A 25,885-nucleotide genomic window follows, 5' to 3' on the forward strand; every position below is an offset into this window, starting at 1 on the left:
CAATTATTCAGCATTTCAAGAGCTAAAACCAAATAGCATATATTTTTTTTAACATTTACTCATTTTTGAGAGAGAGCATGTGCACCTATGGGAGACGGGCAGAGAGAGGAGACAGAGGCTCTGAAGCAGATTCTGCAATGACAGCAGAGAGCACCACAAACAGAGGGCTTGAACTCACGAACCACAAGATCATGACCTGACCTGAAATCAGATGCTCAACCGACTGAGTGACCCAGGCGTCCCCAAATTTTGAGTAAATACTAAAGCCAAGGTGAACTTCATTGCATCCTTGGAATACTTTGGATCCCACTCTCAAAATAATTCAACAATATTGCTTCTTCTTCCCCCTAAAGACAACGTGGACAAGGCTAAGGGGGTAGTATGTAAATTAGAAGTCTATTCATGCTCTTGTAACATAGATGTAAAATCAAGGGCTACAAAATGTGCCCTTAATGAGGCAAAAAGTAACCAGTGAAAAATCAAGCAGGGTTTTAGAATTTAAAAAAAAAAAAAAAAAGAATACTCTATGATAAAAGGCATTAAAAATCCAGTTCAAAAAGTTTAGAAGGTGAGGGAGGAGCCAAGATGGTGGAACAGCATGGAAGTTTTTTGTGTGTCTCACGTCCATGAAATACAGCCAGACCAACAATAAACCATCCTGCATACCTAGAAAACTGATCTGAGGATTAACACAACAATCTTCACAAGCTGAACCACAGAATTCAGCAGGAATTCACCCCAAAAGAAAGAGTAGGAAGAAATGACACCCAGGGACTTAACCAACACAGATACAAGTAAGATGTCTGAACCAGAATTTAGAATCACGATAATAAGATTACTAGCTGGAGTCGAAAATAGATTAGAATCCCTTTCTGCAGAGATAAAAGAAGTAAAAGCTAGTCAGGATGAAATAAAAAATGCTATAACTGAGCTACAATCTTGAATGGATGCCACAGTAGCAAGGATGGGTGAAGCAGGACAGGGAATCAGTGCTCTAGAGGACAAACTTATGGAGAATAATGAAGCAGAAAAAAAGAGGGAGAGTAAGGCAAAAAAAGCATGATTTAAGAATTAGAGAAATCAGTGACTCATTAAAAAGGAACAACATCAGAATCATAGGGGTCGCAGAAGAGGAAGAGACAGAAATATGGGTAGAAAGGTTATGTGAGCAAGCCATAGCAGAAAACTTTCCTAACCTGGGGAAAGACACAGACATCAAAATCTAGGAAGCACAGAGGACTCCCATTAAATTCAACAAAAACCGACCATCAACAAGGCATATCAGAGTCAAATTCACAAAATACTCAGGCAAGGAGAGAATCATGAAAGCAGCAAGGGGAAGAAAGTCCTTAACCTACAAGGGAAGACAGATCAGGTTTGCAGCAGACCTATCCACAGAAACTTGGCAGGCAAGAGAGGAGTGGCAGAATATATTCAATGTGCTGAATCAGAAAAATATGCAGCCAAGAATTCTTTATCCAGCAAGGCTGCCATTCAAAACAAATGGAGAGATAAAAAGTTTCCCAGACACACAAAAATTAAGAGTTTGTGACCACTAAACCAGCCCTGCAAGAAATTTTAAGGGGCACTCTCTGAGGGGAGAAAAGATGAAAAAACAAACAAACAAATAAATAAAGACCAAAAGCAACAAAGACTAGAAAGGACCAGAGAACACCACTAGAAACTCCAACTCTACAAGCAACATAATGGCAATAAATTCATATCTTTCAGTACTCACTCTAAACATCAATGGACAAAACGCTCCAATCAAAAGACACAGGATAACAGAATGGATAAGATAACAAGATCCATCTATATGCTGTTTACAAGAGACCCACTTTAGACCTAAAGACACCTTCAGATTGAAAATAAGGGGATGGAGAAGCATCTATCATGCTAATGGTCCACAAAACAAAGCCAGAGTAGCCATACTTCTATCAGACAACCTAGACTTTAAAATAAAGACTGTATCAAGAGATGAAGAAGGGCATTACATCATAATTAAGGGGTCTATCCACCAAGAAGACTTCACAATTGTAAACATTTATGTGCCAAATGTGAGGGCACCCAAATATATAAATCAATTAATCACAAACATAAACTCATTGACAGTAATACCATAACAAGTAGGGGACTTCAACACCCTACTCACAGCAATGGACAGATCATCTAATCAAAAAATCAACAAGGAAACAATGGCTTTGAATGACACACAGGACCAGGTGGACTTAACAGATATATTCAGAACATTTCATCCAAAAGCAGTGGAATATACATTCTTCTCCAGTGCACATGGAATGTTCTCCAGAATAGACCACATACTGGGACACAAATCAGCCCTCAACAAGTACAAAAAGATCGAGATCATACCGGGCATATTTTCAGCCCACAATGCTCTGAAACTCGAAATCAACCACAAGAAAAAATGCGGAAAGGTAACAAATACTTGGAGACTAAAGAACATCCTGCTAAATAATGAATGGGCTAACCAAGAAGTTAAAGAGGAAATCAAAAAGTTCATGGAAGCCAATGAAAATGATAACACCACAACCCAAAATCTCTGGGATGCAGGAAAGGCGTTCATAAGAGGAAAGTATATAGCAATCCAGGCCTTCCTAAAGAAGGAAGAAAGATCTCAGATACACAACCTAACCTTATGCCTTAAAGAGCTGGAAAAAGAACAGCAAATAAAACCAAAACCAGCAAAAGACAGGACGTAATAAAGATTAGAGCAGAAATTAATGTTATTCAAACCAAAAAACAGTAGAACAGATCAATGAAACCAGAAGCTGGTTCTTTGAAAGAATTAACAAAATTGATAAACCACTAGCCACTTTGATCAAAAAGAAAAAGGAAAGGACCCAAATAAATAAAAATCAAGAATGAAAGAGGAGAGATCATAACCAACACAACAGAAATAAAAACAATAATAAGAGAATATTATGAGCAATTATATGCCAATGAAATGGGCAATCTGGAAGAAATGGACAAATTCCTAGAAACATACACACTACCAAAACTGAAACAGGAAGAAATAGAAAGTTTGAACAGACCCATAACCAGCAAGGAAATTGAATTAGTAATCAAAAATCTCCCCAAAAACCAGAGTCCAGGGCTAGATGGCTTTCCAGGGGAATTCTACCAAACATTTAAGGAAGAGTTAATACCTATTCTCTTGAAGCTGTTCCAAAAAATAGAAATGGAAGGAAAACTTCTAAACTCTTTCTATGAAGCCAGCATTACCTTGATTCCAAAACCAGACAGAGACCCCACTAAAAAGGAGAACTATAGAGCAATTTCCATGATGAACATGGATGCAAAAATCCTCAACAAGATATTAGCCAACTGGATCCAACAATACATTAAAAAAATTATTCACCACGACCAAGTGGAATTTATACCTGGGATGCAGGGCTGGTTCAATATCTGCAAAACAATCAATGTGATTCATCACATCAATAAAAGAAAGGACAAGAACCATATGATCCTCTCAATAGATGCAGAGAAAACATTTGACAAAACACAGCATCCTTTCTTGATAAAAACCCTCAAGAAAGTAGGGCTAGAACATACCTCAAGATCATAAAAGCCATATATGAAAGACCCAACGCTAATATCATCCTCAATGGGGAAAAACTGAGAGCTTTCCCCTTAAAGTCAGGAACAAGATAGGGATGTCCACTCTTGCCACTATTATTCAACATAGTATTGGAAGTCAGCCTCTGCAATCAGACAACACAAAGAAATAAAAGGCATCCAAATCAGCCAGGAGGAGGTCAAACTCACTCTTCGCAGATGACGTGATACGCTATATGGAAAACCCAAAAGATTCCACCAAAAAACTGCTAGAACTGATTCATGAATTCAGCAAAGTTGCAGGATATAAAATCAATGCACAGAAATCAGTTGCATTCCTATACACCAACAATGAAGCAACAGAAAGAGAAATCAAGGAATCGATCCCATTTACAATTGCACCAAAAACCATAAAATACCAAGGAAAAAATCTAGGCAAAGAGGTGAAAAATCTATACACTGAAAACTATAGAAAGCTTATGAAAGAAATTGAAGAAGACACAAAGAAATGGAAAAAGATTCCATGCTCCTGGATTAGAAGAACAAATATTGTTAAAATATCAATACTACCCAAAGCAACCTACATATTCAATGCAATCTCTATCAAAGTAACACCAGCATTCTTCACAGAGCTAGAACAAATAATCCTAAAATAATCCTAAAAAATCCAGAAAGACCCCGAATAGCCAAAGCAATCTTGAAAAAGAAAACGAAAGCAGGAGATAATCCCAGACTTCAAGCTATACCACAAAGCTGTAATCATCAAGACAGTACGGTACTGGAACAAAATCAGACACTCAGATGAATGGAACAGAATAGAGAACCCAGAAATGGACCCACAAACATATGGCCAACTAATTTTTGATAAAGCAGAAAAGAATATCCAATGGAATAAAGACAGTCTCTTCAGCAAGTGGTGTTGGGAAAACTGGACAGCGACATGCAGAAGAATGAACCTGGACCACTTTCTTATACACAAAATACACAAAAATAAACACAAAATGGATGAAAGACCTAAATGTAAGACAGGAAGCCATCAAAGTCCTCGAGGAGAAAGCAGGCAAAAACCTCTTTGATCTTGGCCACAGCAACTTCTTACTCAACATACCTCCAGAGGCAAGGGAAACAAAAGCAAAAATGAACTATTGGGACTTCATAAAAATAAAAAGCTTCTTCTGCACAGCGAAGGAAACAATCAGCAAAACTAAAAGGCAACTGACAGAATGGGAGAAGATAGTTGCAAACAGCATATCAGATGAAGGGTCAGTATCTAAAATCTATAAAGAACTTATCAAACACAACACCCAAAAAACAAATAATCCAAGGAAGAAATGGGCAAAGGACATGAATAGACACTTCTCCAAAGAAGACATCCAGATGGCCAACCAACACATGAAAACATGCTCCTCATCACTCATCATCAGGGAAATACAAATCAAAACCACAATGAGATACCACCTCACACCTGTCCAAATAGCTAACATTAACAACTCAGGCAACAACAGATGTTGGCGAGCATGCAGAGAAAGAGGATCTCTTTTGCACTGCTGGTGGTAATGCAAGCTGGTGCAGCCACTCTGGAAAACAGTATGGAGATTCTTCAAAAAATTAAAAATAGAACTACCCAATTGCACTACTAGGTATTTATCTAAGGGATACAGGTATGCTGTTTCAAAGGATCACGTGTACCCCAATGTTTATAGAAGCACTATCGACAATAGCCAAAGTATGGAAAGAGCCCAGATGTCCATAGATGGATGAATGGATAAAGAAGATACATACACACACACACACACATTTGATGGAGTATTACTCGGCAATCAAAAAGAATGAAATCTTGCCATTTGCAACTATGTGGATGGAACTAGAGGGTATTATGCTAAGCGAAATTGGTCAGCCAAAGAAAGACAAATATCATGTGACTTCATTCATATGAGGACTTTAAGACACAGAACAGATGAACATAAGGGAAGGGAAGCAAAAATAAGATAAAAACAGGGAGGGGGACAAAACATAAGAGACTCTTAAATATGGAGAACAAAGGGTTACTGGAGGGGGGAATGGGCTAAATTAAGGAATCTACTCCTGAAATCATTGTTGCACTGTGTGCTAACTAATTTGGATGTAAATTAAAAAAATAAAATTAAAAAATAAAAAATATTTTAAAAAATTTAGAAAGTAATAGTCAACGTAATGTGAAATTTATGACAGAATGTACTTCAACTGATAATAATATAAGAAGCAAAGTATCACAAAGAAAGGAGACAATAAAAAAAAAGCTGAAGAAAAGCTAGAGGCAAGTTGAATTTTCACGTTTTCAGCAAACATTGAGTTTGTGAAGCAGAAATTTTATGTATATACTTAATGCCATTTTATCATTTTCCCATAACTCCGTATTTTCAGAGAAACTATGATCTCATACACTTTCATTATGCATACTTTTATACTTATTTGTACCGTATTAGTGGCAAGAAATGCCTTCACCACAAAATTCTCTGAAATTTTTATCCAAAGAACACAGAAACTAAAGAAAAATAATCTCCACGGTTCCTACCATTTTTCCCCAAGCTATCTAGTTGTGGCCATATCCTCTTTAATTAACACAGTTTTGAAACCATACCAATTCAATATGTACCACATTCTCTTCAGAGGTAATATGTAATTCATCTTTAATTTATAACATTTCTAAACCAGCCACACAACTTCTTCTATCACTATATGTAACAAAGTCATGAAACTTCTAAGGGTGTGTCAAAATCAAATCACCTGAGATAAAAATTAGCATTTTACTTGAAAGGGTCATTTACTTGAAAGCACAGAATTGTGACAAGAGTTTTTATTTCACTCAACTTTTTATTAAATCTACACTAACATTAAGAAAATTCAATAATGAGGGGTTAGCGTCGGTCTCTTAGTTTCCACTCAGGTCATGATCTCACAGTTTCATGGGTTTGACCCCCACATCAGACTCTGCACTAGAAGCAAAGAGCCTGCTTGGGATTCTCTCTCTCCTCCTCTCTCTTTGTACCTCCCCAACTCATGCTATCTCTGTCTCTCTGAAATAAAATTTAAAAAAATTTTAAAAAAATTAAAAAATCATAACCTGTGATATAGCTAGAAATATTTATATGCAAATCAGTACTAATCAAAGTAAAAAAAATTTGCAAATCAAAATATTTACTTTCACAATTCTAAGGCCCAAAAAGTAAAAAATATCAATAAAAAGGGGGAATTTACCTTTTCACTTCTTGTCTTCTTTTTATATCACAGTACAGAATGTCTGTATGATCTGATTTCTGAAAGAAAAAAAAAATGTATCATTTAGGAAATATAAATTGTGCACTTTTACCACAGTTACAGGGGAAAGAGACTGGGAGACAATATTTTTTTCCACACCTATGTGTTAGTGAATAGGATGACACAACAATTTATTTAATCCTTCCAATAAATCCTGTGAGATAGATAATATCATCATTCCCCTTTTACAGATAAAGTACCCAAGGCTCAAATACAGCAAAGTGTCTTTCTCAACATCACACAGCAAGTCAGCAGCAGAGCCAGGACCGAAACCACCTGTGGCCACTATCTCTACTCCCCCACCCTGTCTCTCTATGTACTTGGGACACGGGGCCTCGGCACAAGGGAAGTAAGAGAGAAATAGGATATAGTCCCTGTCCTAAAGACTTTAAAGAATAGAGAGAAGTAGAAGCACATGCACGGATAACTTAACGAACGGACATACCTCAGTGTCAAAGCAGAAAAATGCACAATAAGTTGTAAAAGAATTCAAAACATCAATCACCAAGACTTGGAACATACTTAAGAAAAAAGATGGACAAAATATATGCTAACAACTGAATATAGATGGGATAAAGATGAATGAATTAAGGAAAAAACGTTTTCCCAGCTAAGAAAGCTTAGGCATTCTAAGAAGCTGCAGACGACTGGCGCACATTCAGCAGAGAGAAAATAAACCAACCTACCTAGAAACAGAAGGACTATTTTGAGGAAGAAAAAAGAGAACTGGAGAGTTAAGGTGTGACTGAATTTAAGAAGGTCCTAAATGACAGACTAAAAAGTGAGTGAAGATTTTTCAACAGAGGAGAAATATGATGAAACCTATGCTTTAAGGAGATTAGTACAGAAACAATCGATTCAAATAGCAGTGTCACTGTACAAAAACAAATTCTTAAAAACAGAATTCTACATTCACACAACTTTCACAACTACTTTCTCTCATTACCTGCAAACCTGTAGCTATCCCCACATACACCTACTTTCAACTTGAATGTAGTTAAGCACTTCACCAACCACCCCTGAGCTAGCTTAATGTGTTTCTAATTATTTATGTGACTCTGGACTTGGCTCTGTCGCTATAAACAATTTTGTGTCCCTGGACAAGTCACTTAACCTTCTGGATCTTAATTTCTGGATCTGAAAACACAAACACTACATATCTGCCATCGCTATCTCACAAGAATATTGTAAAGCCAAATACAATCATATATGGGACGAGACTTTTTAAAACTATCTTAATTTATATCCATGTTGTCTGATCCCACATGGTAGGTTCTATTTTTCTTCCTCAAAATAGTCCTTCTGTTTCTAGGTAGGTTGGTTTATTTTCTCTCTGCTGAATGCACTCGAGTCATCTATAGATTCTTAGAATGCCCACGCTTTCTTAGCCAAGAAAACCTTTTTTCTTTAACTCATTCATCTTTATTCCATCTATATTCAGTCGTTAGCATATATTTCGTCCACCTTTTTTTTCCTAAGTATGTTCCAAGTCTTGGTGATTGATGTTTTGAATTCTTTTACAACTTATTGTGCATTTTTCTGCTTTGACACTGAGGTATGTCCTTTCGTTAAGTTATCTGTGCATGCGCTTCTACTTCTTTCTTTAAAGTCTTTAGGACAGGGACTATATCCTATTTCTCTCTTTCTTCTCTTGTGCTGAGGCCCTGTATCCCCAGAAAGAAATGAAGGCCTTGATTAGTGCTTTTTGGTGAGAAGGAAGAAAAAAACCAAACACTGGTTTATTTTTTTCTATTGGCTATCATAAAGTATAAAGAAAATATGAGTAAAAAAGTCGTGGGGGAATTTATATCATAAACTTTCCAATTATACATTAAAACTTTAATATAAATAATGTTTAGAGTTAGTTATAGTATATGAACACTTACCAGTTTTCTCTTCTCTGATGAAACAGACCTTACACAGCAAGCTGAACTAGGAGAACTTGAAGCTTTTTTCTCTTTCTTATCCTAAGAATGCCAAGTGGAAAAAAGGAAAGAAAGACACAAAATATAGTGTAAGTGTTATTTAACCATTGTTATTATAAATTAATATTCTTTCTATATTAATAATAACCTTCAGGGGGGGAAATGTTTAAAGGCACACATCCTTTGGTAAGAGGGAGGGAAATTCAGCCAGAAAGAAGACAACTAGAAATCAGAGGATCTAGATGCTCTTGAATTAGAGATGAGATAGGATACAGGTGCTACAGCAGAAGACAGCTGATGGCTCAGATAAAGGTACGGGGAGGTGGCACTGCCATGGTGGAATTCAGTCTTTTATAAAGCAAAATCATACATCCAGTTATGTTTCAGTGGATCCAAAACTCAGCAGACCCGGGACAAACTCTGAGTACCTACCATGTACCAAAGCCATTCTAGACAGTGGGGACAGATTAATGAACAAAAGCCCCTGCCCTCATGGAGGTTAAAATTTAGTGCAGGAATTTACAAATAAACAAATAATAGATTTAGTGTGGGATGATGCGATGGAAAACAATAAAACAGAGAAAGAAGGCAGGAAGGGCTGGAAGGTGGGGGTGCAGGTGGCTGCAAATTTAAACAGTAGTCAGAAAAAGGCCCCACTGATAAGCTGACATCTGACTGGAGACCTAAAGAAGTGAAGGAAAAAGCTGCATGAATATCTAGGGAAAGAGCTTTCAGTTCAAGGGCAAAGCCCCCGAGGCAGTAATGTGCCTGGCTTGTTGGAATAATAGCAAAAAAACACAAAATGGAGAAAGCAATGAGAGAATGAAAGGAGATGAGATGGGGAGAACAGATTGCTTTGTTGGCCCCAGCTAGGACTTTAGCTGTTACTCTGGGGGAAATGGAAGACCACCAGAAAGTACAGAGCAGAGGAGTGACATGATCTGACTTACATCTTAATAGGATCATTCTGGCAGCTTGCTGAGAAGAGAACATGAGGAGGCAAAGGTGGCAGCAGGGAGATAAATACGAAAAGTACTGGGACAATCTGGAGAAGCAAGCTGATTGTCTGGATCAAGGTGACAGCAGAGGAGGTAGTCAGGCTCTAAATATATTATTAAGAGAAAGCTGATAGACTGGATGCAGGTAGAGGATGATGACCAGGACTTTGCCCCAAGCAACTGAAAGAATGGAATTGCAACTTACTAAATTGGAAAAACCGAAGCTGGGCATTTGAAAGGTTATAGTTTAAGAAGATGAGGAATCAACAGAGGACACTTCCAGGCAAGTCACCAGTGTGGAGGAAAATCAGGAGAATATGGTGTTTCAAAAGTTAAGTGAAGAAAATGTTTCAAGGAGAAAGTGTAATCAGCTATGTCAAATACTGCTGATGGTTCAAGTCAGATGAGGTCTGAAGAGCAACAAATGGATTTAGCAACATGGAAACCACTGCTGCTGGCTTTGATGAAAGCATATTTGGAGGAGTGATGGCAACAAAAAGTCTGATTCAAGGAGATTAAAAGAGAATAGGAGAATTGCAAACGGCATGCCAATTATCAGTGCCAAATAGAAGATACATAAATCAAAGATACCATAGTACTGTAAGGCCATACTCCAGGGTCCCCTTTCCAATTATCCCTATATCTGGGAGGTCAAATTAGTAATCAGATAGTTAGTAAGAAAGGAACAAACATCAAAAAGTGTAATGATCCTTAGTCTACTTTATCCAGGTGATGTAAAAGCCTTATGAACTAATCTACCACAGAAATCACTTCTATAGTGAATATTCACCTTTGCTAGACTTTAGTCTCTCATCTTGGATGGTACTATAGCATAAACATTGTCTAATTCTGATGATGCACTAAGCAGACTATTCAGAGAGTTTATAATAAAACTAATTGCAGGGTTTTCGTTTGTTTTGGTCACATAAATCATGTTTCAGTCTTGTTTCCTAGAGATAACATTTCACTCAATTAATTGGGACACCCTAAATTTCATCTGCTAAAATACTTCTAGTTTGCCTGGGTGGCTCAGTCGGTTAAGTGTCCAACTTTGGTTCAGGTCATGATCTCACATTTTGTGAGTTCGAGCCCTACATCGGGCTCTGTGCTGTCAGCGCAGAGCCTGCTTCAGATCTTCTGTCTCCCTCTCTCTGCCCCTCCCCCACTCATTCTCATTCTCTCTTTAAATAAATAAATAAACTTAAAAAACAAAACAAAACTTCTAGGGAGCCTGGGTGGCTCAGTCAATTAAGCCTACAACTTCGGCTCAGGTCATGATCTCACATCTGTGAGTTCGAGCCCCATGTCGGGCTCTGTGCTCACAGGGCATAGCCTGGAGCCTGCTTCAGATTCTGTGTCTCCCTCTTTCTCTGTCCCTCTCCTGCTCTCTCTCTCTCTCAAAAATGAATAAACATTAAAAAAATTTTTTTTAAAGTACTTACTAAGGTAATGTGTTGAGAGTCACAGAGAAAGGCACATGGTGAGCATGCCGTCCCTACCTTTAGCCTCCCCCGCACAGGGTAGCCTATTCTGACTGATGAGCATATAATCTTATCCAGTGCTGAGTAAATGAAGAAGGAGACACACAATAAAGGTATAATGGTGAGTTATTTCTATGTAAAGGAGGGCCTAGAACTCAAGTCAGGAATGACTAGGCAAATTACATACCTCTCTAAGCCTCAGTTTTGGCATTTGTATAATTGGGATAATAAAGTACCTACTTCACAGAGTTGTGAGGAATAAATAAAATAACGCAAGAATGGGTGAAAAAAAAGGATGGGAAAAACAAATTACTTCTGTGTCAGAAGGGCAAAACAAAATATTTACATAGCTCATTTTAAAACTGAGGTATTTTTTTCTTAACACAAAAGTGAACTGCAAAAAAAGGTATCTTTGGGTCAGTAAAGCAAAATTCTTACTTCTAGGTCAAAGTTGGGTGATGCGGTGCTGCCTTTTCTCCGAGACTTCTCTTTTTTTCCACAAGATTCTTTGTTGGACATTTTGAAAAGCTAAAATAAACATTAAAAACACATTACGTGCGTGTGTGTGTGCGTGTGTTTTACCACCACCACCATAAAATACGTTAGAAATTCGTCTTCTTTCAGTTATACAAAGACTGGAGTTTTACAAAATGATTTCCATTTTCTAACCATTCCCAAGACAACAGAATTCTCTCATTGTTCCACTTTATTTCACTTACAGTTTCCCTCATAATGATCTCTTCCTCTACTTCAGTTTCATCTATCACCTTTTTAGGAATGACTCTCAAAACTGTGCCTGTAGCCCTGATTTCTCTCCCAAGCTTCAGATCACCATTTTCCAACTGCCTGCAGAACTGCTGTATTTTGCCTTACCTACACCTCAAAACCAGTTAGTCCTAAGTCTTTACTCTCCTGACACACCCTCTACACTCAACTCAGTGTGCACCAGAAGCTTCCAGTGCTGGAATAGAAAGCCTAGGGGTTGGAAATATCACCAGGTCTGTTGGAACGGGAAGATAGACAGGAGTCTAGAAGCAAAGCCCAAAGGAGAGTTTATTGCTGACAGTGACACATATGGGGACTCTGAACATAAGAAAAGCTTTAGAAACCAAACAATTGCAATTACTCATGGTCAATCATGACCACAGTAAGTGAAGTTATATAAAATAATGCAAGTATACTAAATCAAACTTTTAGAATGCTTTGATGAATGTAGAGAGAAAGAAGGAAAATGCTGATAGCTAACAGAAATGCTAACAGTAAAAATTAACAAAAGCATATTCAACATAGATTTCCAAGCACTGATCCTAAATCGCCCAGAAATTTTGCTTTGTAAGATAATGTATGGCAATAACTGAATTCACAGTTGTGCTTCCAGATGAGAGTAATAATCTTCTTTTTCCTTCTCTTACTCCAAGGATTCTATTCCATGTTGGGGAAAGGTATAATAAAAAAACAATAACTTCCATGAAATGAATTGCTTCAAGACAATGGACTACTTATAATGTTACCTTTTACAATTTAAACTGACCCAAGTTAGTCTTATGTCACTGCTTTGAATACAAAAATAAGCCCAATTAAAAAAAAATCACTGAAGATAATGGACTATCCAAGCAAAAACACCTACATGTTTAACATGACACATGTTTCATATTTATAATGGTGTGAAAGTCATGTTGGTTTTATGAAAAAATATAAGCTCAAAAAGGGGAGACTTCCTGTGCTGGCCAGCCTCCAAAGTGGCTCCTGATGATCTCTGCTGCCTGGTAAGTACACTGTTAGGTAGTCCTCTCACAATAAATAGGGCTGACCTGTGTCACCAATAGGAATTGCTATATGGCATACGTGGCTAAGTTATATAAGACACTGTGGGTTCTGTCTTTCTCTTACCCTAGGGAAAGCCAGCCACCATACCATGATGACTTTTAAGTAGCTCATTGAGGCCCACCAGTGAAGAACTGAGACCTCTTGCCAAAAAAGAACCAATTGCCAAGCATGTGAGTGAGCCAGCTTTGAGGCTAATCCTGAAGCCCTAATCAAGCCTTTGAGTGGCAGCATCCCTGGCTGATATTTTCACTGCAACCTCATGAGACTCAGAACCAGGTACCCCAGAAAGCCACTTCTTAATTTCTGACACACAGAAACTGTGAGGTAATAAATACTTGTTGTTTAAACCACTAAGTTTTAGGATAACTTAGGCAGCAATAGATGAGTAATATGCTCAATATAATTCTTCAACTTTTAAGATTCTTTTTTTAAGCTGTCTCAAGAGCACAGACCACACTTAAAAGTTCTTATTGAAATTCCCAGAGTCCACACACTAAAATCTAACCCTTTCCATCTTCTGGTTTCCAGCTGATATACTGAATCAAGCTTTCAATTAGCCATCTAGCCTTTTAGAAATTAAAAAAAAACAACAACAACAATGTTTGGATGATGCACAAATATAATTAGCCACTACTTATTCCTATAAGATATAACTTTAACAGTCAATCCATGGGTTCAACTGTTTCCATTAAACTGGGGAGGAGGGAAAAAAAAAAAAAAACCAACCCTCCAGATACACTTCCTAACCATTGGGCGGGCTGGGGGGGTTCGGAATGTGGCAACTAAATTCCTATTACACTCTTAAAGTGCTAAATAATCACACTTGCTCTCACCTGGGGTCTGAAACAAGTAGGAAATAAGGAGACCAATGAGATAAGTAGGCATTTAGTATCGGATTTATTAACTAAGAAAACCGAACTGGAAGTGTGTAAGTGTGAAACTAAAGGGGGCTTCCTTCTCCTCCCCTGCTGCCTATAACATTCGGACCAGTCCCAGGAGGAGCAGCCAGAAAACTCCAGCTTTCCTCTGCCTGCCCCAGTGGTTCTGAATGAGTGAGGCTTAGGCTCAAGCAGGCCAGAGAGTAAGACAAGTACTGGGGCCAGGGGACTCACTGGGCAAATGCTGTGGGGAATCTGAATCGCATCAATCAAGTGACCTAAAGCTCAACACACTCACAGCTCTGGTTATTAAGTCTAAATACAAGCGTAGGGCGCGCACACACACACACACACACACACACACAACTTCCCTACCCACAGGACTCTTACAACCACAGGGCAGTGCTGATAATAGGAATCTGAGGTTAAAGCAAAATAAAGACAAAAGGAGAAGTGTTCAGGTTACGGTGTGGATGAGGGTGCGACAGGAAGCGCAGACCCCAACTCTAAGTCAACCAGACTGGCAGGCAAGCTAGTCAGCAGCTCGTAAACCGCCGCGGCCCACGGGCTCCGCAGAAACAAACCAGACCTTTGCTCTGAGCGAGGGGCAGCTCGAGAGGCTGACCCGAGCCAGAACCACACCCTTCACTGAGCTGGCTCATTCCCCGGATCCGCCCACAGAGTCACCCCGCCCAGGCTCGAGGGACCCCGGAATCCTCCGACCAGCTGGCCATCCGCTAGGGTACCCGTGTGAGAGAAGTGGGAACTTGCCCAGCCAAACGTCAATTTGCGCCCCAGTTACCTTACTCGCGCCCACGAAGGTGGCAACTCCAGAGGCCCAGGACGTCCCCTGGTCCCGATGCCCGCTGGGAAATGTAGTTCTGCACTCGAACCAAGACTTTTCTACTCGAACGCTCCGAGCGTTTGTTTAGTTTCGCGTTTACTTCCTCCAAGGACTTGGAACTCGGGCTCCGCCCCAGGTGGCGCGCTGCACCCTGGGTATTGTAGTCTTGGTTCGCTTCCGTGGTTGACGGCTAGAACGGAGACGCACCGCGGAAGCGGAACTCTGTTACCTCATTGGATGCCGCCCCGATACGTTACTGCGCAGGCTGTGGTGGCGTCGTAACGCCTCGGGGAAAGGGAAGCGGACGGCACCGCGAACTGCTGCCTCTGGCTTTTTATTTTTCTGCTGACAGGATTTGGTCACTGGTTCTTCATCTTTTGTCTGTTGCACGCATCCAGCCCTCCCCATTTGCTTTCCCACTCCTTGGATCCAGCCCTCTGGGCTTTCACGCCAGTTCTCTCACCCCGCCGTGAGCCCCTCCTGGTCCCCGGGCGGGCCTGGCACGGAGGCGGTAACTATGGAGAATATGGCGGAGGAGGAGCTGCTACCCCAGGAGAAGGAGGAGGTGGAGGTGGCCCAGGTCCAGGTCCCGACCCCAGCTCCGGCCCCGGATTCGGCCCCGGCCCCGGACTCGGCTCCGACTCCGGCCTCGGCTCCAGCCCCAGCCCCTGCCCTGGCCCAGGCTCCGGCCCTGTCCCCGTCCCTAGCCTCTGCCCCTGACGAGGCTGAAAGCAGTAAGTGCAGGAGGCCCAGATCTTTCTGCCGCAAGAGAAGCGAGAAAGTGCGCCTTGCTGGGGAGTAGGGGAGGCCCTTCACTGGGATGGTTTTTATGGGGAAAGGCAGGTTTAGGGATGTGGGGGGAGGAAGGAGGGACCCGTGTAGTGGGTGAAGCGGGTACAGAATGGGAGAAGGCATCTCCAAAAACCTTGAGGACATCATGGTAGAGGATTTGTGGAGGCCAAGGGTGCTGCAGATAGAAGGAAATGATGAGGTTGAAGGCTTTTTCGTTAAAGGGGGTCTTTTCTGATAGGAAAATAGGAAGTTACACCTAATTTGGTAGTTTCCCTCTCAGCCCCGTCTGCCATGGTTCACGAAGTCCTTCGAAAAGTGACATGGTAACCGAGGCAACCTGTTTACTGTAGTAGATCCCAGCTGCCAAATTTAGAAACCATTGCTGTCAAGTAGCTTTTATGCTCGACACGCACAAATAGATGAGTTTTTATTATTTAATTTTCTTCAGCACCTTGCTTCCAAAAAGAATTTGAGGCTGATAAGTAGTTTAAGAAAGGGTCGACTAAATTACAGATGTCTTCCCTCAGACATAAATGCCAGATGAGTTTTGTACTCCAGTTCCATCAGAAGTCAACTGTTGAAAATTATTAGCCCATTATTACTGTGCTTCTGTATGTGCGAGCATGTTTTGTAAGTGGTGATTTAGGGGACCGTAAGGAGTAACACTCAAGATCTTATGAATGTTTTAAATGTAAAGTCTAAGGGTTTTGTTTTGTTTTGTTTTGTTTTGTGGGCCATAAATTGACCCTTAATGCTCTATCTGAATTATAACAAAATGATTTAAGTTAATTCACTTTCTTTCCTACCTCTAGGCCAGTTGTGAATTTAATATTTATAAAACACTTGGATAGTTATAGTTTAATAGAGTTGTGCAATTTTAAAGCCATATATAAATTGTTATAGTAGATTAAATAAAGAGTAGAGCTGATCACAGCAAAGACAAAGACAGCGTGCCTCTGGTAGGCCCCTCCTCCTCATACTAAATCAGAACTGGAAGGAGTTGCTTCTTCACCCACAACTACAGCTGGGGGTTGGGGGTGGTACATTCTCCTGAGTAAGTAGCCTCCCTTCCTCCCCTCCAGGTTGGATTTGTTTATATTAATCAGAATTGGTTCAGCAGCTTTAGGGAATGCATGCTTCTTCAACTCCCCACCAGCAACAATATTTTAAACATAGTTTGGGAAGATATATATTCTAGAATTTACAAGTATGTCATTTGAGGAATGTATGATGTTTGAGAAACCTGAAAATGGATTACAGGGACAAATGTATAATGATTTAGAAATCTGAAATGCATTGGAAATACATATTAATCTCACTTTAAAAATTATTTTTATACGGTCTAGTTAGTCCTTTGAAATCAGTCTTAAGTAGGCAGGATGAAGATGACACATCTGAAATAGAATTGAAAAATGAGGAAAAAGTAACAAGTTGTAAAAGAACCTCCTAGCGTTTTGGATTCATCTGTTTAACAGGAGGTTTGCCTATTGACTTCTGGATTATTAGTGTATTAGAAAAAGTTTGAGTGATTTAACTACAGATTGTCTGATATCTACTATTTTGAACCAGAAAGTAATTTCAGGCATATCATGAATCTTTAGACAGATCTTTGAGAGTTCTCTCTCATAGTGGACCACATAATTTTCATTGTTCTCTTCTAACTTATCAGGTCCTTTTCTCTTATTTTATACTACTTAGAAAGATTTCAGAAAGCATATCTTTACATAGTACTGTATATCTTGTTTCACATACACAGATATTTGAACTTTGGAAGCCAAAAGCCTTTATGACTACAAATGAAATGGATTGGTTTATACACATGGATTCATTGACTGAATCTTACTGTCTCATCTAACAAAAGATTTTGCTCAAATGGGAAAAAAATTTTGCCTATTTATAGAAATTTTCTCTTCATAAAGTCACTTGAACAGTACCTAGTGTAATAAGTTAACCACTAACATATGTTGCTCTTTTTCTCTTTTAAAAATGAAGTAAAAATTTGTCTTTTAATAAATTTGAGTAGGAATATCTGATGGTGCTGAATTGAATTCCAAAATTACTGACTTTAGTATGCTACTGCATCTAAAATTGACTAATGATTTTTAAAAAAATATTTAACAAACTGTAGTGCCTGCTGTGTGCAAGATATTGTATTAGGCACGTAGCCATTACAAAACTGAGTAAGGCATAGCCCCTGCCTTCTTACTGATTATTTGTGGAGGAGACAAATAAGGGCACAAATTATACTGAAGAGTTAAAAAAAAAAAAAAAAAAGAAGTGGGAGTGAAGCTTGGAGAGGAATAGGCAGGAAGGTAGCAATGACAAGAACAGAATTTAAAAGGCTTAAGGTTCTAAATTGTATAACCTAATTGTATAATGACTACTAGCGAGTCCTACGGTTTGCCGTTTTCTGTCTAGTTAGGGATTTTTCCTGTCAATTTTCATCTCCTAGTCTTGTATTTGTATTTTCAAGCTCCCACTTAGTAAATATTACTTTCCTTGGAGATATGTATATTCAAGTCTCTCTATCCTTAAAAAAAAAAAAAAAGAAAAGAAAAAGCAAACTACAGTCCCATCTATCTCCTTTTTTATACTGCCACCTTTTTTGAAAGAAATAATCTATATGATTTTCTATATTTTGTGTTTTTTTTCTAATCCCATTGTATTCCAGAACACCTCACTGAACCTTTTTTGTAAAAGTCACTGGAGACCTGCTAATACTAAATCCAGTGGTCTTTTATTGATCTATGCAACTATTTGTGATACTTAGTGTTGAACATTTGTCTTTTACATTCTCTTTTCTCTTGGCTTCTATCTTATCTTGATTCTCCTTATCATTTATTCTTTTTGAATCTACCCTCCTGATTGTTTTTCCTTAGTGTCTCTTATGTTACCTGCATCTCTCCATACCTCATTTCCAAATTGTATCTATTTATACTAATCAGCAGAGGGTTCACAGCAGCTTTGGGTAATGCATCTTTGGGTAATAATCTTGGGTAAGATTTATTCATATATTCCAAAGTTTACAAGTATGACATTTGAAGAATGTATAATGTTTGAGAAACCTAAAAATGTGTTACTGGGGCTGGACTTTGCCCTTTTTCTTCTCTTTTTTCACAATGTTTTTTTCCTTGGGCTTTCTTAAGCTCCTAGTTTCACCTTACGCGTATTTATGATTTATATCCCTCTTGAGCTCCAAAAACAGTTCAACTGCATAAACTAAACTTGAATATGAATACTGGTATTATCTCAAACACACTGTGTCAAAAACTAAATTCCCTTTTCTCCTTTCCTTTTCTACCCAAAATATTTTCCTCTTCCTTCATTGGTTAATGGTACCATTATTTTCAACTATATAAACTTGAAATCTTTTTAGAATCATTCTTGAACTTACTTTTCATTCACAGTTATTTCTCAAATCCAAAGTTCTCTGTTTTTTTTTTTTTTAACCATCTATTCTGTACCTTTCCATTGCTAATTTCTCACTTCAGTTACTGTCTTAGGTTCTACAGCCAGAGATAACCTCCTTAAATGCATTCAGATCATATCATTCACTTCCTCAAAATCATGCAGACTTCACAATTACCTGAAGATGAAAGTCCAGCCTAGCTTTCATAGAATTTATGTCTTCCATCATCTTTATACATTTTTGACTGCTTGTTCTCCTACCAACCCCATTCTCCAAACATACTACATTCAAGCCAGGGGCGGGATAGAGGTGGCTGTATTTTTTTTCTTTTTTTTCACATCCTGTGCCTTTGTCGATGAGGTTACTTCAGTTTATAAGGGCAGCCACCAAATCTCTGCTTATTGAAATTCTATTCATACCTTACATCTCAGTCAAATGCCACTTCTTCAGTGAAGACATTCCCAGAGGCAGTCATTGGAATTAATTCCCCCTTCCTATGTATGCCCACATCATAGTACCTTTACCTCAGTATTCATTTCATTCTGCCTTGTGTTATAGTTGGTTAACATATTAATATCACTTCCACCTGGTTGAAATTTTCTTTATAAAGATAGGGGAGATGGCTTATGTTTCTTCATTTTGTTCAGAGTAAAAACATTTTTTGTAGAATTATATTGAATAATTAAAGTTTAAAGGTGTGAAGTTACACAGTGGCATTTTTTTACCCAACTTTTTGCAATCTGAGGCACGCTTGTCATAAGCTGAGTTGCAGCAGTATTCCCCATCTAGGCACCAGGACGCCATGCTACAGGAAATACAAGTGTCGGAGTCTGTTGACGTGATCAAATAACTGGAATTCAGATTGTTAAAACATAATCTTCTAACTCTTAAAATTTCCTTTCAGAGAGACACATCTCAATTCAAAGGCAGCTTGCTGATCTAGAGAAGTTAGCTTTCGTAACTGAAGGGGATTTTGACTCTGCCAGTTCGTTGAACTCAGATAATCTTGATGCAGGTACTTCCATATTTGGAGGGGTTTGTCTCCCTTAATTTCTAACAGTGTTTCATCTTTCAACTCATGAAAAATTGCTGAAAATAGACTTGTTTATTGCCATTGAACTAGAGCAGTAATAAATAAAATGTTTTCATTCAAGAAATTGGTAGCCTTCTACATGCACAGGTGTTACAGGAATAAGTTGTTCATTGCTCCTCGAGGAAATTATAATTTCATGATATATAAGTGCTGTCCATTCTATAAGTTAGGAATCGCATTTGGCTATGAGTAACGGAAATCCCAAGAAACCGTGCCTTACATAATAGAAAGGCTTATATTATGTCATGTAAAAGAAGTCCCACGGTGGGGAATGTTTAGGGCTGGTGCAAGAGTTCCTCATTGCTGTCACTGCCTCAAGCTCCTCTCTTTCTGCTTCGCCATCCTTAGTGCTTGAATTCTGTCCTCAGTATCACTTCATGGGTTTTTGAAGTAGGCATAACATATGGAAAAATTAATTTTGCCTATACCTGCAGTGTGCTATATGGATTTAAAAAATAAGTCGCTGATGATTTCTGTATATTTTTATTGCTTTAAACCTGAATTTGAGATTTTAGTTTTTTTGTCCCTATCAAAGTTTATATTTGAGATCTGTTACATCTCTAATTAAATAAGACTTGTATTTTTTATGATCCATATCTTTTCATTAATAAAGAAGGAAGACTTTAACAAATTCTCAAATAGGATACAGCAGGTTCTAACTATGCTCCCTGTCCCAGAATGGCAGTTATTTTGGATCCCATGTACTCCTTCCACTCCTCCCGCTTTTCTGATTCCACCTGTTAACTGTTTTTGTTGCTGCCCAGAGTAGAATGCCACAGCAGGTGCTTATGCTTCCTGCCCAGCTCCTACCTCTCTGGGAGTGTGACAAGTGCTGCCCCTGATTCTCTCCCTGGCAGGCATTTTGGCTGGAGGGATATCATGTAGTTCATCACTTTCTCATTCTCTCTGTTCCCGAGGGCAACAAGGATATCAGCCACAGACAGGAGAGTTTTAGGGTAAAAAATCAATCACTGACCATGTGCTAATACAGTTATTGTTAACTACCTGGTGAGGCAGAGATGACTTCTCCCTAACGTTAACATAGACATTATCTAAGAAGTGTGTGTGTGTTGTGTGGAGGGAGTCCCCTATGACTTCTTTTGTAGCTAAGTCAACGAATTAGTAACTAGTATATTCTGTGCTTTATTGGTTTTCTGTTTTGTTTTGTTTTGTTTGTTTTTTGTTTTTTTTTTGGCCAGGAAACAAACAGTCTTGTCCATTGTGCCCTAAGGAAAAATTCAGAGCTTGTAATAGCCATAAGCTTCGTCGTCACCTTCAAAATTTACACTGGAAGGTCTCGGTTGAATTTGAAGGTTAGTAGTTTTATGCTTGCTAAACATAAATGAAATTCAAGATTCAGTACCAGTTTTGGAATTTTATTGTGAACATAATCAAATATTTTCCATTTAAAATTTCTGAGGGATTTAATGACCCTCTTTTAATGTGTTTATTAATAAAAGGCCATGTAGCTCTCTGGCAACAAGATGTATGTTGCAAGTGTAGCTTAGTTTAGCAAACATTTATTAAGCATCTGTTCTACACTGGGTACTTTGCTTGGCCCTGGGGGGTCCCCATAACTTGTTGAACGACTACCATTTGACACATTCTTTTGAAGGTATAATGATTGTAAAACGAAATAAAATATGTAAGTATTGGAAAAGAGGAGACAATATCTTTTTTCTGCTGAATGCTTGAAAAAACTAGAGTTAATTAGAGTATGTAGAATAGTAGTGGGATATAAGATAAATATTTGAAATCATTGCCTTTCTCTACTCTAGATAAATGGAAATTAGAAAAAAGATACCAATTGTGATAATGACAAAAATGACATAATTTGGGGGACTAAATTTAACAAGAGGGCTCATATAAAGAATAAAGTTGAAGGACAAAAAAATGAGATCTTAGGGGTGCCTGGGTGGCTCAGTTGGTTAAGTGTCTGGCTCTGGTTTTGGCTCAGGTCATGATCTCACAGTTCGTTGATTTGAGCCCCACATCAGGCTCTGCACTGACAGTGCGGAGTCTGCTTGGGATTCTCTCTCTCTCTGCCCCCCCCCCCCCTTGTTCTGTAAAATAAATAAACATTTTTAAAAATTGAGGTTTTATCAAGTTAAAAGATTTCCTAGATATAATGAATTATTATTAGATTTTGGAGTGAATTATGTGAATTATACCATTTTTGGAAAGAGATCTGGCAACATTTTTAAAATTTAAAATGTATATATCTCCCAGGCACTCCCTCCTTTGGGAGTAAAAGAATCAATAGGCAAGAATAGATATACAAGAATATTTATTGCAGCTTGTACTTAGTGACAAAAACTTGAAACTAAAATAAAAGGAATGGTTGAATACATTATGGTACATAAGTGCCATGACATATTATGCAGGCATTGTAAAGAGTATGTGTTAGATGAGTACTAGCTTACTTGGAAGGATTTCCATGATAAACTGCAATTGAATACAATATATATGGAAGATTTTATGATACTACATTTGGATAAAAACCAAAAATACCCCCCCCCAAAGCCCTAAATATCAGTCTTAAGCATATGTATATTTACATTTGAATATGATTTTGTGAGTATAGGTGTTATTAAGTGTGGTTATCTGGAGTTTGAACCAAACCGGATGAAATAGCCAGTATGAGACACCCAGAAAAGAAGCCAGAACTATTTTCTTAGTGGTACTGGTACAATGTTCTCACTGGTTCCTGAGGGAAGAAGGAATTAGAGACTTAATTCAGAAGCCATCCTGTCTTTTATGTTTAATTATACATAAGAATGTGTAGTAAATCATGTTGACTTTTTATCAAAAAAGAGAAATGTCTCATTTTAATTAAAAAGGTCTCTTTTGTATTCTTTATTTAAGCCATTGTTTAACCATTAGGTTTAGTCTTCCTCCTTCAAGTTATTCTGGTAAATGGCTCATGGTATTTCTTTACTCTCTTAAGTACATTAAGTTGGGTTTTTTCACATGGTGATCTGGTAGATGGCGAGTGTCATAGTTTTTGTCCTAGCAAACAGGTCTCAAAGTAGTTGACAAATATGTTTAAGGTAGAAGCATCAAGACCTCTCAAAGGGATAGAAGTGAGATGTGAGGGAGAAAAAAGCTAAGAATGGCGGTGGTCCAGAGCCGGCTCTGGTGGTCCAGAGCCGATGGCCAAGAAAGAATTCTTGAAGACGTCTTTGGTATAAAAAGGTGATTTTATTAAAGCATGAGGACAGGACATGTGGGTAGGAAGAGCTGTACTATAAGTGTGGGGGGTAACTAGTTTACGGAGGGGGTGGGGGAGATAGAATCAAGGGGGAATTTCCAAAGAGACTTTCACATGCTAAAGGCTTATCGGAGGCCTAGCTGTAGTTAAGCTAAAGTTGTTTTTCCCTCCAGCAAGACATTAAGACTGTAGAGAGTTCCTATACTCTGGTTTATTGATGGGATTGCCTTTTTCTAGTAAACTGGTGGAGACTTAATCAGTTTGACCATTTGTTTTTTGGGTAGCCAGGAGTGTCCAAGGAATATCATACGGGTGTGGGGGGGGGGCTGGGGGGAGGTGCTTTTAGCCTCACTTTGCCCTCAGCTCTCCCCCTCCTCCCTCATCATTAGGACCAGGTACTGGGGAAGAAGGCCAAGACCTCAGATTTAGGCATGCAAAGGTTTAGATGCATCTACTGGAGATGTCAGTAGCTTGTCCAGATATGAATCTCGGGTTTGGGGGAAAGGTCTGGGCTAGAGATACAAGTTTGGGAATTGTCAGACTACAAATAGTATTTAAAGCTATATGACTGGATGGGATAACCATAGGAGTACATATCAGTGGAAAAAAAGAAGTTGCTGAGTCCTGAAATACCTCCGTATGTACAAGTAAGAGAAACAATTAGATATAAGGAATGAGAAGAAAGGAGTTGGAGATCACTTAAAGTTAGGAGAAACTGGAAGACATTATCATTCATTTAAAAAGTGGAAAAGAGACCTGGTTCAAGGGGAAATGATATATTTATAGTCCATGACAGTAGATTTTGAAATGCTGACCTGATAACCCAGGCATACATCCTCAATAGGCAGTTAGAAATAGAGATCTGGCCTTCAGTAAGGAGTTAGTAACTACAGCTAGAATTTGGAATTCCTTCCCCCAGTGGAGATAGTTGCAGTCATAAAAGGCATTAAAATTACCAAGGAAACGAGGGAAAACAGTCATGTAGCAGAGCAAGCCTACAGAAAGTCTACGTTTTAGAGTATAACAGAGGGAAGAGGAGCTGTGAAGAAGATTAAGAAAGGTGGGAGAGAACTAAGTGCCGTATCATCAATGGAAGAAGAGGCTATGTAATGGCAAATGTAGCATGAGGCAAAGAAGATGAAGCCTAAGAAAAGTCAACATGACAGAGAATAGATGAGAAAATTGAGTCCCAAAGAAGCTAACTAACCAAGACAATGCACGGTCTTGGCAGAACCAGAATTCAAACCTGGATCTCATATATTTGCTTTTATGCTATATCTTATGTAACAAATATCTAAAACTAACAGTCTCATTCAAATAAATTACGATATTATAAATACAAGAAGAATTCCAGTTATTCTTATAAAATTTGCTAATAATTTTTAATGATAATGGACTATTTAGTGAACAGTGATATGACAACCAGCCATTCTTCACTTTAGGTTACAGGATGTGCATCTGTCACTTACCTTGTCGACCAGTGAAACCAAACATTATTGGAGAACAGGTAATCAGATGTTAGATTTATTTTTAAATTTTGCCCTCTTTAAAGAAAGCACAATTTTTACTTGCTCTAAGGCTATGGGCATATTTGGCAATGAGGTTTACTTTAAGATTTTGTATCTGAGTGCTTTCAGATTATCCTAGCAGGAAAAATATGAACTATATGAAAAAAAGAGTTGCTGTATTGAACTTTTCATTTTATAATTTTAAATTTTAGTCAGAGAAACTGTTTTCTTATGTTCAAAAGGGAAATTGACCTATTTACTAATTTTGGAATGGAGAATTTAAATAAAAAGTAAATTTTTTCTTTTGTAATAAATTTTGATTCTGGAATAAAAGCCTTCAATTTCTGTGACTTAGTAAGTATCTTAGTGTGTGTCAATTCATATTTATCTTCTCTATACTTTTAATTTGTCAAAGGACAGTATCAAGAATCTTTCTGAAATCTTAATTCTTTAAAAAGTACATGTGTTCATTTTTAGCACAGATGTGAATTTGGGGGAATACAAATTACATAATATTTTTTAGTGCTGCTATCTTGAGTGAATACTAGCTTAATGAGGCCTCGTTATTAATTTTTTTTCATGTCACTAAAAAGAGTAAAGTGCTGGGGAGAAAAAACCCAAAAATTTCTTACATAGTAATTAGGACAATGCTTGGCCCATCGGCCTTATCCAGGACATTTTGAATATGATAACCACAGTACCATAAGGAACTCTGTGCAGTGTTCTCAACTTGCTGTTTGATCCCAAGTAAATAGGATCTAAGATCTTAGAAGATCTAAGAGTAAAAGTCATCAAAACTAGGAAAAACCCAGTGGAGTAGTCTTTTTATTCTCAACTAAATTTTAAAGAAATTTTCAAGTGAGAATTTTTTACTTGGACAAATAGACTTTTAAAAAAAAGTCTTTTTTTAAGATTTAAGTAATCTCTATACCCAATGTGGGGCTCGAACTCACAATCCTGAGATTAAGAGTCGCACATTCCACCAACTGAGCCAGCCAAGTGCCCCAAGACTTATTATGTCTCTAACATTTTGTGATGTGCTGAAA

At 38.2% G+C, this 25,885-nt stretch overlaps 2 protein-coding genes across 10 annotated transcripts in view; one reads left to right on the forward strand and one right to left on the reverse strand.

Moving 5' to 3' along the window:
* The window catches only part of SWT1 (SWT1 RNA endoribonuclease homolog), a 111,829-nt gene extending 96,872 nt beyond the window's left edge, over positions 1-14,957 (reverse strand). For 4 of the 6 annotated variants that reach the window (XR_009613457.3, XM_078441100.2, XM_060643693.3 and 1 more), the window contains exons 1-4: positions 14,785-14,957; positions 11,716-11,805; positions 8,760-8,840; positions 6,814-6,872 (exon numbers count right to left, since the gene is read on the reverse strand). Coding sequence is in view for 4 of the 6 variants with exons in the window: in XM_078441100.2 (XP_078297226.2) it covers positions 6,814-6,872; positions 8,760-8,840; positions 11,716-11,796 (221 nt within the window). In the remaining 2 variants the exon portion in view is untranslated. The remainder of the gene's footprint in view (positions 1-6,813; positions 6,873-8,759; positions 8,841-11,715; positions 11,806-14,784) is intronic. The other 2 variants (XR_009613456.3, XM_060643695.3) reach the window with 1 other exon arrangement.
* Positions 14,958-15,078: 121 nt separating this feature from the next.
* TRMT1L (tRNA methyltransferase 1L) overlaps positions 15,079-25,885 on the forward strand; it is a 40,654-nt gene continuing 29,847 nt past the window's right edge. For 2 of the 4 annotated variants that reach the window (XM_060643697.3, XM_060643698.3), the window contains exons 1-4: positions 15,079-15,560; positions 19,932-20,042; positions 21,320-21,433; positions 24,774-24,838. In XM_060643697.3, the coding sequence (XP_060499680.1) occupies positions 15,344-15,560; positions 19,932-20,042; positions 21,320-21,433; positions 24,774-24,838 (507 nt within the window). In that variant the 5' untranslated portion in view covers positions 15,079-15,343. Of the gene's footprint in view, positions 15,561-19,931; positions 20,043-21,319; positions 21,434-23,691; positions 24,392-24,773; positions 24,839-25,885 lie in introns of those variants that run through there. The other 2 variants (XM_078441101.2, XM_060643703.3) reach the window with 2 other exon arrangements.

Source organism: Panthera onca, chromosome F1, assembly GCF_046562875.1.
Source record: "Panthera onca isolate mPanOnc1 chromosome F1, mPanOnc1 haplotype 2, whole genome shotgun sequence".
Lineage (NCBI taxonomy): Eukaryota > Metazoa > Chordata > Mammalia > Carnivora > Felidae > Panthera > Panthera onca.